This window comes from Petromyzon marinus, unplaced genomic scaffold (assembly GCF_048934315.1).
Source record: "Petromyzon marinus isolate PM22_M1 ecotype Great Lakes invasive population unplaced genomic scaffold, UKy_Petmar_22M1.pri1.0 PM_G_Scaffold_7, whole genome shotgun sequence".
NCBI lineage: Eukaryota > Metazoa > Chordata > Hyperoartia > Petromyzontiformes > Petromyzontidae > Petromyzon > Petromyzon marinus.
Window position 1 is genome coordinate 2,873,698 of NW_027423024.1, and position 16,561 is coordinate 2,890,258.

The window sequence follows — 16,561 nt, forward strand, 5'->3', positions numbered from 1 at the left end:
ATCAGGTCTCCTCTCAAACAGAACATCTAAGAATGGTAGCTTGCCATCTTTCTCCACTTCCATGGTGAATTTGATAGTGGGATGTCTGGAATTGATGTGGTGTAGGAAAAGGTTCAGAGCTGGGAGGCCATGTGGCCAAATGACGAAAGTGTCATCCCGATATCTCTTCCACAGGGAGGGTCTGAGGGTGGAAGTCTGGATGGCGTCTGATTCAAATTTCTCCATGAAAATATTGGCTATCACTGGTGATAAGGGGGATCCCATGGGGGTACCCTCATTTTGTTTGTAGAAGGAGCCATTCCAAGTAAAGTAGGTATTGTTGAGGCAATGCCTAACCAGTGCAGGTGTGTCGGGGTCTAGTCCATGTTGGACCAAATTTTCAATTATTTCAATGGTATCAGGTACTGGGACCTTGGTGAACAAAGAGACCACATCGAAGCTGACAAGGATATCGTCAGGGAACAGTACAACATCTTTGACCATAGAGACCAATTGGGCTGAGTTAAGTACTGCTGAGGCGGTCTTGCCAGTGAAAGGCAGCAAGGTATCTGACAGAAAACGGGCTAGTCTATAGGTAGGGGAGTTGATCGTGGATACGATGGGTCAAAGTGGGGTGCCTTCTTTATGAATCTTGGGAAGACCATAGAATCTAGGGGGTCTTGCAGCAGAAGGTTTTAGGGAGGGACGTTTAGTTGGGTCGATTAGGGAGGTCGAACTTGTGATGATCTTGTTGGTTTTTATCGCTAGGCTATTAGTAGGGTCATTTTTTTATTTTTGAGTAACTTCCATCGTTGAGCAGATTCTGGATTTTGTTGTTGTATGAATCTTTATCCATAATAACAGTAGCGTTGCCTTTATCGGCTGAGAGGATGACTATATCACTTCTGTTTTTTAAATTCGCGAGTTCAGAGCGTTCATTTTTGCTGATGTTACTAATGGGTTTCTTAGCATTCTTAAGAATAGTGGCTATTTCAGCTCTCGCAACGTCTGCTTGGATGTGTCCGACGCCTTTGAGGGCTACATCGACCTGAGAGATGATATCATCTATTGGTATGTGTTTTGGGGTGACAGCAAAATTTAGTCCCCTAGCCAGTACTGTTTTCAGATTGTCCGAAATCGGGGTGCTACTCTGATTAATGACGATTTTGTTAACATCTAGTTTTATTATATGTGGAACTGGGTTCTTCTTTGATAGGTGGTTGAATTTAGAAATCAGGTTAGCTTTACATTTGACTGACAGTGACTCAGCAGAAGAAGCAGTCATGTTGTCTACGTGATTCCAATCAGAAGGTGACATTTTTTGTGTTAACATTAAATGGGCTTGTAGGAGAGTCCTGTCTAAAGTATCGAGTTCAAATCGGAGTAGCCTTATCCTCTCTGAGATTAAAGATAGGCTGGCCTTAAGCAGAAACTGTTTAGAATTCGGAGAAGATACAGCAGCAGAAGTGAGTGTGAAAGCGATGGGTATTACCTTGTGATCGCGGCATCTTTTGAGGAAGGTCAGCGTCTCGATGAGTTGCGACTTCTTGTCCCGTTGTCTGTTAAAAGCTCTAACAGATAGGTGAAAGCCCTCCCCATAGAGGTTATCAATTCTAGATGTAAGGCTTTCGTGACTGCTAGGATCCATACTCTTTGGTTCTATTGGGTAAAGTCACGTAGGTGAAAATAAAATAACAAAAAATCATGACGTTTCGGCCACAACACAAGCGGCCTTCATCAGGTGAAGAGACGAGACTGTCTGGAGGACAGCGCTGGAGTGGGAGAAGCCACGCTTAGATCACGACCTTTAAGCTGTGTGAGAAGAAAAACACAAAGCGCCTTGACAAAGGAATTAGCATATAATTTAGCATTGAAATGGCTCATTGAAATAGCTAAGTTAAAGTATACACATCCGCAGAGGTACCCCTTGACAAAGGAATTAGCATAGAATTTAGCATTGAAATAGCTGAGTGATTAGCTTGTAACTGGTCACAGAAATAGCTATGTTAAAGTCAGAGCATATACATTCACCGAGGCACCTAGTACTCATCAAACAGGAGAATTTAGCGAAACACAACCACGCTCAGACAGCGGACCTTTAAACCGTGTGCGAGCAAACAAGGTGTTCTGACAAAGAAATTTGCATAAAAATTTGCATTTGATTGGCGGTTTTAGGAAAGAGGTGGTGTACGTGCCGTTTGGCGCGGGGGGGGGGGGGGGAAGGGGGGGAGGGGGAGTTTACCTATTGATGGTGTGAAAATGGAATTTATAAGAGCTGCGAAAGTTTGGGGTACCACTACTTGAAAAATATACTGTACCATTGAAATTGGTTTAATATTTAGTTCGGTTTAGAGCATCTTTCCAATGGTTGCTTAATTTGAAACCATCCTCTCGGTTGAAATTGTGTCTGTGTTTGTAGATCTGAATTGCTTCATGAACAAATCTCTGATAAAAGCCCGTGGGTTTGCAAAGAACCTTGGTATCGGAGAAAATTATATCGTGATCCCCCACAGCATTGTAACAGTGATCAGCCACGGCAGAAGAATTCGTTTTGCCGTGTTTCAAATCTGATTTGTGCTCGCGAATTCGGTCAGAGACATGTCGCTTTGTCTCACCGATATAGCAATCACCGCTGGTACAGCTCAATTTGTAAACCCCGGGGTACTGTAAATCAGGAATGACATCCTTCACGGATGGGATCAGATCACGAATTTTGTGTACTGTATTGAACCGGACCTGGATCTTGTGTTTGTTTAGAATTTTGGAAATCTTTTTAGTAACGCCTGCTATATATGGAAGTGTGATGGTTTTGACCAGAGTATCAATGACGTGGCAAGCTGAAAATAGTCACGTTCACTTAGAAATTCCAGACAGCATCAGCTGTGCAAATTTTCATGACGCCAGAGCTCAGCGTTGGAGAGGTTTTTGCTGCTTCGCACAAACAGATGGAATGTTCTGCTTCATATTTTAGATAGCAATTCTACCCGTTCTTCGCACGGAGGATATGTATTGAACTCCGAGAAGCCAATGGCTTCATCGGCCAGGAGCGAAGCGCCACCTAAAATCTCCCGGCACGCTGTTAACAGCTCTAAGCATTGCAGAGCGCTTAACTCAGAGGTGTTGCGGGTTGACGCCAGACACTTCATGGTCATTTCCCCCCCCCCAAAAAAAAATACAAAAGACTATATCTTTTACATTGTGTACAGTATGGAACATACCCACATGCCAAATTTCAAGTGTGTGGCACGTTGAGAAGTATGCTAAACATTTCGAACAGACACACGTATCCACACATTTCCCTTTCAAATATATTGATAAATCAGCATTTTGCGACCCCCACTGCCACCGTGTGGCATATTATTACGTGCCAGGGACTCTATGAGAGGACAACAGTCCGAGTCCATAATTGGCAATAAGTAACGGCAAAGCAGTTACAAGCGACTCACAGAATTTTGCGCAGTTGGCAAACACCTTCAGCGAGCGCAATGCCGATCACACGCGTCGAATAAAAAGCAAGGGACAAGTCATTACGTACTAACAACTCCTTACTAACAACTCCTTACTAACAACTCCTTACTTACTAACAACTCCTTACTAACAACTATCATTTCATTGCTGCAGGGGTTGCCCCCCCCTACCTGAAAATCCTGGCTCCGCCTCTGAGTGTGTGACATTGTCAAGTTTGTGTTTGCAGTAAAGTCTATTAACTCTATTGAGCACGGAGGTTATATCAAAACAGTAGTTTAGTTTTGTTTTCCTCTGCAACTCTTTATAAGAATGGAGTCAGGAAGTTAACACAGCACACACGTGCAGCTTAAGTCGGATCTGTTCATCCCAGCATTCAAGGACATCTGTGCCTGGCTTCACACCTCTAAGTTGCGATTGAACATTAATTCATGCATTTCTGCATAACACAAATAGTATTATTTTAAACACCCTTTGCTATGTCAGCTGAATTTAGCTTTCATAAATATTCCTTTTGAAGCCAGACAGCTAAATTGTGTGCTCGGAGTTTTTGGTGAACATTCATTTTGAAGATACGAGGGCTTCCAGGCATGTTTATGACCATTTGCCCTCTCATTGTGTGCCATAACAGCCCGTGTGATGAGTTTGGGACACTTTTCCACTATATCATGAATATGTGAATAAGTATAGACGTGTAAGTCACGTGTTACTGTGTGTATATGCTTTCCTCTGTGCGTCGATACTGACGTGTAGATGGTGTGGATATTATTTTTTTCTGTCTGCAGCTGACGCTTCCTCTGACGCTTCCTCTGCAGAATTGGTCTGATGGAGCAAATGCACTCAGCGCAGCTCGGTAGGACAAGGCTCCAATGCGACCGGTGTGCATACAGCACGGATCGGACTGGAGATTTCACACGGCACGAGAGAACTCACACAGGAGAGAAACCCTTCAAGTGCAGTGTGTGTGAGAAGGCGTTTGCACGTTCATCTGCTCTTGTAGAACACCAGAGAACACACACGGGAGAGAAACCCTTCAAGTGCAGTGTGTGTGGGAAGGCTTTTGCACATTCATCTACTCTTGTAAAACACCAGAGAACACACACGGGAGATAAACCCTTCAAGTGCAGTGTGTGTGGGAAGGCGTTTGCACATTCATCTGCTCTTGTAATACACCAGAGAACACACACGGGAGAGAAACCCTTCAAGTGCAGTGTGTGTGGGAAGGCGTTTGCACAGTCATCTAATCTTGTAGAACACCAGAGAACACACACGGGAGAGAAACCCTTCAAGTGCAGTGTGTGTGGGTATGCGTTTGCACATTCATCTACTCTTGTAGTACACAAGAGAACACACACGGGAGACAAACCCTTCAAGTGCACTGTGTGTGGGAAGGCGTTTGCACAGTCATCTAATCTTGTAGAACACCAGAGAACACACACGGGAGAGAAACCCTTCAAGTGCAGTGTGTGTGGAAAGATGTTTGCATATTCATCTGCTCTTGTAATACACCAGAGAAGACACACGGGAGAGAAACCCTTCAAGTGCAGTGTGTGCGTGAAGGCGTTTGCACGTTCATCTCTTCTTGTAAAACACCAGAGAACACACACGGGAGATAAACCCTTCAAGTGCAGTGTGTGTGGGAAGGCGTTTGCACATTCATCTGCTCTTGTAATACACCAGAGAACACACACGGGAGAGAAACCCTTCAAGTGCAGTGTGTGTGGGAAGGCGTTTGCACAGTCATCTAATCTTGTAGAACACCAGAGAACACACACGGGAGAGAAACCCTTCAAGTGCAGTGTGTGTGGGTATGCGTTTGCACATTCATCTGCTCTTGTAATACACAAGAGAACACACACGGGAGACAAACCCTTCAAGTGCACTGTGTGTGGGAAGGCGTTTGCACAGTCATCTAATCTTGTAGAACACCAGAGAACACACACGGGAGAGAAACCCTTCAAGTGCAGTGTGTGTGGAAAGGTGTTTGCATATTCATCTGCTCTTGTAATACACCAGAGAAGACACACGGGAGAGAAACCCTTCAAGTGCAGTGTGTGCGTGAAGGCGTTTGCACGTTCATCTCTTCTTGTAGAACACCAGAGAACTCACACAGGAGAGAAACCCTTCAAGTGCAGTGTGTGTGGGAAGGCATTTGCAGATTCATCAAATCTTCAAGTACACCAGAGAACACACACGGGAGAGAAACCCTTCAGGTGCACTCCGTGCGGGATAACGTTTGCACAGCAACCACATCTTCAAGTACACCAGAGAACACAGAAGCATCAGAAGATCCACAAGGAGTGGAGTCTGAAATCGGCTTGTGAAAGTCAAAGTGCCGCAATAAGCCCATCCCTCATGAAACACGAACCGGAAGAAAATCCCAGCTTGGACACTTTTAAAGGTATCGAGGTGAAATGTGAAGAGGTGATGGTAAAGAGGGAAGAAGTGATGGTGAAGAGCGAAGAAGTGAAGGTGAAATGTGAAGATGAAGATTCAACTCCAAAATGGGACCTTCACATTGATGGAGGCAACGTGAAGCAGGAGGAGAATTCTGACTGTGAGCCAGAGCGAGGCAACTCCCAGCAGTTTGTGGAAGTGGAGGTGTGGGTGGACTTCCTCCGAGACAATACAAAGTAAAGTGGAGACCCGGTAGATGTGTAAGCTTGAGGCGATGTCGCTACAATAGATGCACCTTTGTCACAGGCCTTTAATGACAAGAATGTGAAGTTGGACACTCAATTCCTATGTTCAACCTGCAGAGTAAGGGCGGCCAGTCTTTGTGGACCCTGTGGGTTGGGTCAATCTCTCACCAGGAGCGAGAGCCAATAAGCTCCCAAGCATTCACGATGTTCTCATGATAATTGCTTTTACGCTTTGCTCGCTTAATCGCCTCGGCAACTCGGAGTTTTGTGTCGTACCTCGTCTGAAGCGCTCGAAGAGCATCCCCAAGTAGCAGCTGCCCCTGTGTGGCACAAGGTGGTGGCCCTGCACCAGCCTGCATGTGGACAAGAGCCTGTCAGTAGGGGGCGATGATTGATGCGTAATCTCAGTTGTGTAGTTTGTAGGCAATCTTGATTCGAAGCTTTCGTGATTGCAGGAATCCACACTCTCGTTATTTCGGTAAAGTCACCACGTGGGTAGAAACATAACAGATCACGGCGTTTAGATCACAACACAAGCAATCGTCATCAGGTGGGACAACCACAGCAAGAGAAACTGCTGAAGTAGTAGGCGCCTACTCCAGCAGTTTCCTCTTATTGCTGCTGTGCTTGTCCCACCTGATGACGATTGCTTGTGTTGCCATCGAAACACCTTGATTTATTATTTGTAGCGTAATGTTTAGAATTTGCTACATTTTGACCCAGACGCCAGCATGTAACGGCCTACTCGTTTTGAATGACGCAACAATCGTACGTTGTACATACACTGTTAAGCAGACGGTGCGTATTTTTCTTGTTAATACGATGTAACGTGATGCAGTCAATTTCGCTGCAGTAATCAATGTTAATATGCCCGTCAATAATTTAGAATTAATACTTGTCTGGTTGTGCGCGTATATGTAACATTTTGTCTGAGGGTCACACATTGATTAAGTGATGTTAGGACAAAATGTGTGTGTGTTTTGGAAGTAACCTGTACAGAGAACTCAGGTGAGACCCGTTCTTGTGATACAGGTCAAAGGGTACTTTTGTGTTTCACGAAGCATCTGCCTCTGGAGCAATTCATTGTCTTTGAAATAGGGAGCACGCTCGGATCATTCATCAGTTACAAGGCATACCACTTAAAAGTTACACATATAGGAGGAGGTACATTCTCTACAACACGAATTGTAGTTTTGTCTTACATGTTGACGTAGAGTTTGTCTAACTGGGACTAGAAATGCTCCTTGCTGATTCACGTCTAGATGTTCGTACCTATCGGTTGAAGCAAACCCCACTGCTGTTGTTGAGACGCTGTGCACCAATAAGGGTCCAACACATTGACGGCCTTCAGACCAGGAAAGTCACAACATTTGCACACGAAGGACGCATTCACGCAAGTACCCCTTGCTCCGTTTCGAAGTTTTAAAATGAAACATCTTTGAATCGTGTTATGTTTTGATTTAGATTATTTTATTTCTTCATTAAAAGTTAATTTTACATCTGGAAGACTTCGTTGAGAAGGACATTTCGTGTGAATTTTCTCTCGTTAAGTAGACGATGGCCTTGCCGGGGGTTCGGTTCGATGCGGACTTTCACCTGGTAGGGGATCGCGGGATCGAGATAAGGCGACACGGAGCTGCTGGTCGTCTGCAGATCGATTCCAACGTAATCGAGCGTCTTTCCCTGCGCGTCCGTCGTTCGCATGCAGGGGGTGCGTGTAGGTTTACAGTGCCCCCTGCATGAAAACGACAAAGTGCAGCGTTCATCAAGGATAAAGTTGCGCGCTTATTTTTTAAATGTTATTCTTTTATAAGGTGATGTTGATATCGAAAACTGACACATAACTGGCATGCCATAAATAGGAAATTAGCTCTGCTTATTCGAATCAATGTATTCATATATGTTGATGAACTGTTTTCAAGCAGATTTTGTCTCTAACGGCGAATACAGGGACCACGTGATTGTTTAAAAATGTCTTTTGATTATACCTATAATTACCTACAATTCGTCATGTGTAGCTTCTTTAGACTATAATTTATTCACTACCCAAAATGTATTTACTTGAAAACATAGAGGTGATATTTATTCTTGGTTCTTTCGGTAAAGTCACGTAGAAGGAAAACAAAACAAAAATATAAAACAATTAAATTCTCACGACGTTTCGACTGCAACACAAGCAATCATCATCAGGTGTCACACACAGGCACACACACAGAGACTCAGGCACACACAGAGATACAGCCACACACACAGTGTGTACACACACACAGTGTAGACACAGTGTATACACACAGTGTACACACAGTGCGTACACACAGAAACTGTGTACACACAGTAATGTCCACGTTGTAGTTGCTGAGCTCACGCACGCAAGGGGTCTCGGTTCAAGAGATGGAGCAATGGAAAATGAATCTAAATCAACAAACTCCATCCCCGCTCTGTGACGTCACCATTCAGCATGACCTCATTGGTGTGAAACGCCAGGGGGAGGTGTGCCTCGCTAGTGACGTCATGTCACCAAGGTATTCACCCCACCCCCGTCCACCGCGCCCTTGAGCGTGACGTCACCTCTGCTTGGTCACTGCCGATATCTGTCCCGGTACAATCCTTATTTGGGCAAAGCTACGCCCAGCGACTGGCGGCTCATTAACATAATGAGTTCGTGAAAGCCGTCGAGAGTTTATTGGGACGGGTTCAGCGCCCACGCCCCCATCCCTCGACATATGGCCCGGGTATTTGATACACCGTTTAAAAATAAATCTATGCAAACCAACACACCTGAAGACGACCGTTTGTGTTATGGTCGAAACGTCGTGAGAATTTTTATTGTTTTATATATATTTTATTATTTTGTTGTTTCCCTTCAACGTGACTTTACCGAAAGAACTAAGATTTAATTTATTCAGTTACCTAGCCGCTCGTGGGAGGGAAGTGTCTTGTACCCCGGACGTGGCGTCATGTCACCTTCTGCTGCCACGTGACGTCACGAGGTAACAGGAAGCGATCGCTTTGCTCTTGCACTGAAATCCGAGGTGAGAAATTATCATCGTGTTGGTGGTCGTGGTTGTTGTTGTTGTTTACCAAGGTAGAGCCTCTCTCTCTCGTAGGGATGTCAATTGAGTAGCAACGAGCATGGGAATCGATGTCCAGGTTGGAACTTTACAACGCGGGGCCTAGCCACGCGGGGCCTTGCCTCCTGCCCTCGCCTGATTGCATTTACTTTAATTATCTCGCTTAAGTTTAATTTGTCTTCACCCGGCTCGCCACTTTGTAACTTTGTTTTATTGTAAATATTCACGCAGTTTTTATTTTCGTTCTTTTGTTACCAGGCCAAGCCCGCTTGAGCTGCTATACCGCTCTTGTTATCAGAAGCGACCTGCCCACAACAACACAAGGTGAGGCTTTGTCAACGTGTGTGAATGTTTTGACTTAAAACTTTGGTGACTGCAGGAATTAATATTCTTGGTTCTTTCGGTAAAGTCACGTAGATAGAAAATAAAATTAAAATAACAATAAAATAAAAAATTGAAAATAAAGCAAAAAACCCACGACGTTTCGATCGCAACACAAGTGGTCTTTATCTTATTGAATTTAATCTGTTATTTTTATTTTCTATCTATGTGACTTTACTGAAAGAACCAACAATACGTGTGTCAATGTGTCTATCGGTCAAAGACGCTAAGCGCGTGCCGCTGTTGACTCTGAATGTGTGGAGGGGAACACTTCACCACGGGGAGAGAGAGAGAGAGAGACACGGATAGCCTCGGCTATGTTGATGATCCTCGATTCATTACTTGGTGGAGTGAGGAAGAATTAATGCTGAGCAGATGAAGGTGGCCAGGCATGGTTCTGGTCACACCGCCACCTGTTTACCCATGGCAGTGTGTGACAGTGTCAAGTTTGTGTTTGAAGTAAAGTCTATTAACTCTGTTGAACACGGAGGTTATATCAAAACAATAGTTTATTTTTGTTTTCCTCTGGAACTCTTACTAAGAATGGAAACAGGAGGTGAACACAGCACACACATGCAGCTGAATTCGGAACTGTTCATCCCAGCATTCAAGGACATCTGAGCCTGGATTCACACCTCTAAGTTGTGATTGAACATTAATTCATGCATTTATGCAAACCACAAATAGTATTGTTTTCAACACCATTTGCTATGTCAGCTGAATTTAGCTTTCATAAATATTCATTTTGTAGTCAGACAGCCAAATTTGTGTGCTTAGAGTTTTGGGTTAGCATTCATCTTGGAAGATATGAAGGCTTCCAGGCATATTAATGACATTTTCCCTCTCATTGTGTGCCATAGCAGCCCGTGGAGAGAAACCCTTCAGGTGCACTCTGTACGTGAAGGCGTTAGCACGTTCATCAAATCTGATGAATTTGAGAAAATTTTCATTACATCATGAATATATTAATAAGTATAGACGTGTAAGTCACGTGTGCATTCCTCTGTGCCTGACGTGTAGATGGTGTGGATATTCTTTTTTTCTGTCTGCAGCTGACGCTTCCTCTGCAGAATTGGTCTGATGGAGCAAAGGCACTCAGCGCAGCTCGGTACGACAAGTCAACAATGCGACCGGTGTGCATACAGCACGGACCGGACTGGAAATTTGACACGGCACCAGAGAACTCACACAGGAGAGAAACCCTTCAAGTGCACTGTGTGTGGGAAGGCATTTTCAGATTTATCTACTCTTAAAAAACACCAGAGAACACACACAGGAGAGAAACCCTTCAAGTGCAATGTGTGCGTGAAGGCGTTTACACAGTCATGTAATCTTGTAACACACCAGAGAACACATACGGGAGAGAAACCCTTCAAGTGCAGTGTGTGTGCGAAGACATTTTCAGATTCATCTGCTCTTAAAAAACACCAGAGAACACATACGGGAGAGAAACCCTTCAAATGCAGTGTGTGTGGGAAGACATTTTCACAGTCATCTCCTCTTGTAACACACCAGAGAACACACACGGGAGAGAAACCCTTCAGGTGCAGTGTGTGTGGGAAGACATTTTCAGATTTATCTACTCTTAAAACACACCAGAGAACACACACGGGAGAGAAACCCTTCAAGTGCACTGTGTGTGGGAAGGCATTTCCAGATTCATATAATCTTCAAAGACACCAGAAAACACACAGGAGAGAAACCCTTCAAGTGCAGTGTTTGTAGGAAGGCATTTTAACGGTCATCTGCTCTTAAAAAACACCAGAGAACACACACGGGAGAGAAACCCTTCAAGTGCAGTGTGTGTGGGAAGCCATTTTCACAGTCATCTGCTCTTAAAACACACCAGAGAACACATACGGGAGAGAAACCCTTCAAGTGCACTGTGTGTGGGAAGGCATTTTCACAGTCATCTGCTCTTAAAAAACACCAGACAGCACACACGGGAGAGAAACCCTTCAAGTGCAGTGTTTGCGGGAAGGCATGTGCACATTCATCAAATCTTCAAGTACACCAGAGAACACAGAAGCATCAGAATATCCACAAGGAGTGGAGTCTGAAATCAGCTTGTGAAAGTCAAAGTGCCGCAATGAGCCCATCCCTCATGAAACAAGAACCGGAAGAAAATCCCAGCTTGGACACTTTTAAAGTTATCAAGGTGAAATATGAAGAGGTGATGATGAAGAGGGAAGAAGTGATGAGCGAAGAAGTGAAGGTAAAATGTGAAGATGAAGATTCAACTCCAAAATGGGACCTTTACATCGTGAAGCAGGAGGAGAATTCTGACTGAGGCAGAGTGAGGCAACTCCCAGCAGTTTGTGGAAGTGGAGGTGTGGGTGGACTCTCCGAGACAATACATAGTCAAGTGGAGACCTGGTAGATGTGTAAGCCAGAGACGATGTCGCTACAATAGATGCACCTTTGTCACAGGCCTTTAATGAAAAGAATGCGAAGTTGAACACTCAGGTCCTAGGTTCAACCTGCAGAGTAAGAGCGGCCAGTCTTTGTGGACCTGTGGGTTGGGTTGATCTCTAACCAGGAGCGAGAGCCAATAAGCTCCCCAGCATTCACTATTTTATCAATTGCATTTATATGGTGGCTGCTTAATCGCCCCTACGTGACTTTACCGAAAGAACCAAGGAGTATGGATCCCTGCAGTCACAAACTTCAAATAAAGATTACCTCAGCAACTCTGCCCCTGTGTGGTACAAGGTGGTGGCCCTGCACCGGCCTGCATGTGAACAAGATCCTGTCAGTAGCGGGTGTTGGTTGATTTGGCATCTTAGTTGTGGAGTTTGTAGGTAATTTTTCTATTTAAAGCTTTCGTGAAAGCAGGGATTCTTCGTCTTGGTTCTTTCGGTAAAGTCACGTAGAAGGGAAATAATAAGATAATAAAAATGAAACATAAAATAAAATTCTCACGACGTTCGCAAGAAGCCAAAACGTCGTGAGAATTTTATTTGATTATTTTATTATTTTATTATTTCCCTTCTACGTGACTTTGTAGGTAATGTTTAGAATGTTATCAATTTTGACCGAGATGCCAGCATGCAAATGGCAATAGTACGTTGTACATACACTGTTAAGCAGACGGCGCATATCTTTTAAAAATAGCTTTTTGTTAATACGATGTAACCTGATGCAGTCTATTTCACTGCAGTAATTCAATTTTGTTAAAATGCCTGTCAATAATTTAGAATGAATACTTGTCTGATTGTGCGTGTGCATGTAACATTTTGTCTGAGGGTCAAATCTAGATTAAGTGATGTTAGGACAAAGTGTGTGTGTGTGTTTGGAAGTAACCTGTACAGATAACTCAGGTGAGACCCGTTGTTCTTGTGATACAGGTCAAAGGGTACTTTTGTGTTTCACGAAGCGTCGGTCTCTGGAGAAACTCATTGTCTTTGAAATAGGGAGCACGCTCGGATCATTCATCAGTTACAAGGCATACCACTTAAAAGTTACACGTATATGAGGAGGTACATTCTCTACAACACGAATTGTAGTTTTGTCTTACGTGTTGACGTAGATTTTGTCTAACTGGGACTAGAAATTCACCTTGCTCATTCACGTCTGGATGTTCGTACCTATCGGTTGAAGCAAACCCCACTGCTGTTGAGACGCTGTGCACCAATAATAGTCCATCACATTGACGGCCTTCAGGCCAGGAAAGTCACAACATTTACGGCACACGAAGGACGCATTCACGCAAGTACCCCATGCTCCGTTTTGAAGTTTTAAAATGAAACATCTTTGAATTGTGTTGTGTTTTGAATTGGATGATTTTATTTCTTCATTAAAAGCTTGCATCAATTTACATCTGGAAGACTTCACTGAAAAGGACATTTCGTGTGAATTTTCTCTCGTCATTAAGTGGATGGCCTTGCCGGAGGTTCGGTTCAATGCGGACACACAGTGTACACACACACACACAGTGTACACACAGTGTAGACACACACAGTGTACACACAGTGTACACACACAGTGTACACACAGTGTACACACACAATGTACACACACACAGTGTACACACACACAGTGTACACACACACATCCCTCCCAAATTATATGCTAATTCCTTTGTCAAGGCGCGTGGTCTTTTTCTTCTCACACAGCTTAAAGGTCGTGATCTAAGCATGGCTTCTTCCACTCCAGCGCTGTCCTCCAGACAGTCTTGTCCCTTCACCTGATGAAGGCCGCTTGTGTTGTGGCCGAAACGTCGTGATTTTTTGTTATTTTATTTTCACCTACGTGACTTTACCCAATAGAACCAAAGAGTATGAATCCTAGCAGTCACGAAAGCTTTAAATCTAGAGCTTGAGACAGGTTCAACCTGCAGAGTAAGAGCGAGCGGCCAGTCTTTGTGGACCTGTGGGTTGGGGAGATCTCTGACCAGGAGCATTCACTATGTTATAATAATTGCTTTTACACGGTGCTTGATAAATCACCTCAGCAACTCGGAGTTTTGTATCTCGTCTGAGACGCTCGAAGAGCATCCCCAAGTAGCAGCTGCCCCGGTGTGGCACAAGGTGGTGGCCCTGCATGAAATAAAATAAAGATTCATCTGTTTGTGCGAAGCGGCAAAAACTCTCGAACGCTGACACTCCGACATCATGAAATTTCTTCTTTGGTTCTTTCGGTAAAGTCACCGCGTAGAATGAGAATAACATAATAAATTAATAGAATAAAATAACACAATAAAATTCTCACGACGTTTCGGCCACGACACAAGTGGCCCTCTTCAGGTCGGACGACAGGTCTGTTCCTTTCACCTGAAGAGGGCCACTTGTGTTGTGGCCGAAACGTCGTGAGAATTTTATTGTGTTATTTTATTTATTATTTTATTCTCATTCTACGTGGTGACTTTACCGAAAGAACCAAAGAAGATGAATCCTTGCAGTCACGAAAGCTTTAAATCGTCATGAAATTTGCACAGCTTACGCCGTCTGGAATTTCTAAGGGAACGCGACAATTTTCAGCTCTTCTTTGTTTTTTTCGGTAAAGTCAGATAGAATGAGAATAAAATAATAAATTGAAAAATGAAATAACACAATAATATTCTCACGACGTTTCGGCCACAACACAAGCGGCCTTCATCAGGTGAAGGGACGAGACTGTCTGGTAGCACAGCGCTGGAAGCTTTAAATCGAAATTTTCAGCTCGCCACGTCATTCCCCTTCCGAGTTGCCTGGTTAAGGTTCAATTTCCTTAAGTGAAAGACATCCGATTTAGTTAAATTGATTTGTTTTGAATGTTTTTCCTTCTTGCAGGCATCAATGTTTTTTCAGGGTTTTCCACTGAAATAAAAGGGAATATTAAATTAATCCAAGACGATAATCCAAGTCCCCGGCGAAGCCGGGTAGTAAAGCTCGTTCATAATAAAGGCTGTCACAAGTCCTACCTGCCTCATGTGGATTTACAATTCCATTTACGTACGAATAAGGTACGCAGAGGTTGATCAAATACAACTGTAAAAGCGAGGTATTGTTGTATAAGCTGAGCAGGATTAACTTCGTATTGTCTTACTCGGGGCCAAGAGGTTGATCAAATACAAATGTAAAAGCGAGGTGTTGTTGTATAGCTGAGCGGTATTAACTGCGTATAGTCTTACTCGGGGTCAAGGGGTTGATCAAACACAACTGTAAAAGCGAGGTGTTGTTGTATAAGCTGAGCCGAATTAACTGCGTATAGTCTTACTCGGGGTCAAGAGGTTGATCAAATGCAACTGTAAAAGCGAGGTGTTGTTGTTTAAGCTGAGCAAGATTAACTGCGTATAGTCTTACTCGGGGTCAAGAGGTTGATCAAATACAACTGTAAAATCGAGGTGTTGTTATACAAGCTGAGCGGTATTAACTGCGTATAGTCTTACTCGGGGTCAAGAGGTTGATCAAACACAACTGTAAAAGCGAGGATATTGTTGTATAAGCTGAGCGGTATTAACTGTGTATAGCCTTCCTCGGGGTCAAGAGGTTGAACATTCAAATGAAAGTCGAAGGTCGACTTAGGCCATAATACGTCAGAGGCGATAACAAAAAAACCGAGCACCACAAAGGCCCTTCTCTCTTAAAACACACATCCCGAGTAGGCGTGTGTATTAATATATAACGCGAGACACGGTCGTGCACACATCAAACTCTCCCGTGCCGCAGCCTGAGCTGTCAATGCGCCCAGTCGCCGCTGTCCACATCTTCAGTTGCATTGTCGTCGTAAGACGCTGTTTGTAATCGGTCGTCTTTCGCGTCGCAGCAATGAGGGATCTTCACGACGAGCTCGCAGCTGCCGATCTGGGAAGGGTGGCGGCAATGCTTGGGTGAGCAGCAGCAGCAGAAGAAGAAGAGACGCTTTGAAATGGGTTCCATTGCCAAAGAAGTCAGCGGCTCTCGTCTGGTACGGCCACCAAGGGAGGAGGAAGTGGGGCAAGCCCCCCCAAGTTTCGGGTTTGCTCCGACAAGCCCACAGCTGCGAGCCACAGCGGTCTCCGCCGCTGGCAGCAAACTCTGAGTCTGAACCGACGACGTTCCACAAATACGCAGCCCCCTACGCGCCAACACCGACGTCGCATCGAACAAACATCCACTGAATTAATCATTGTTTTTTTCGGTAAAGTCACGTAGAAATAAGAAAAAATAAAATTACATAACATACGATGTTTCGATTGCAACGTAAGCAATCATCAGCAGGTAGAGGAAACACGTAACCGCAGATATATATACAGACCTTAAGTAGAGGGAATTAACACAGATATACCAGGGGATACAGAGAGACGGAGCATCACACTTATCAAACAGGGTTTAGCAAAATTTTGAAACTGTATAAAGCAACACAGACGGTCGGTTAAAACACAATTAACACATGGTCTGGTTGAATACACTATTTCAAGATTGTTAAATTGTAAGTTGAGTGTGAAATTTAAGATAGTGATAGAATACATACCATAGAGAGACCTATGGGGGGAGACACGCACACAGTTAAGAGGTGAAGCAGCTCTGTACCGAGGCCTTAAATAGCCAGATATGGAGGGAC

General features: G+C 44.0%; 1 protein-coding gene across 1 annotated transcript; it reads left to right on the forward strand.

The window, feature by feature from the left end:
- Positions 1 to 4,269: 4,269 nt before the first annotated feature.
- LOC142920167 (uncharacterized) lies at positions 4,270 to 15,790 on the forward strand. Its single transcript, XM_076062636.1, has 2 exons — positions 4,270 to 5,619; positions 15,785 to 15,790. The coding sequence occupies exons 1-2, from the start codon at positions 4,270 to 4,272 to the stop codon at positions 15,788 to 15,790; spliced, it is 1,356 nt and encodes a 451-aa protein (XP_075918751.1).
- The last annotated feature ends 771 nt before the right edge of the window (positions 15,791 to 16,561 follow it).

What these genes read in the sequence shown, in the direction of transcription:
- LOC142920167 (XM_076062636.1), top strand. Translation starts at nt 4,270, where the DNA reads ATGGAGCAAATGCACTCAGCGCAGCTCGGTAGGACAAGGCTCCAATGC.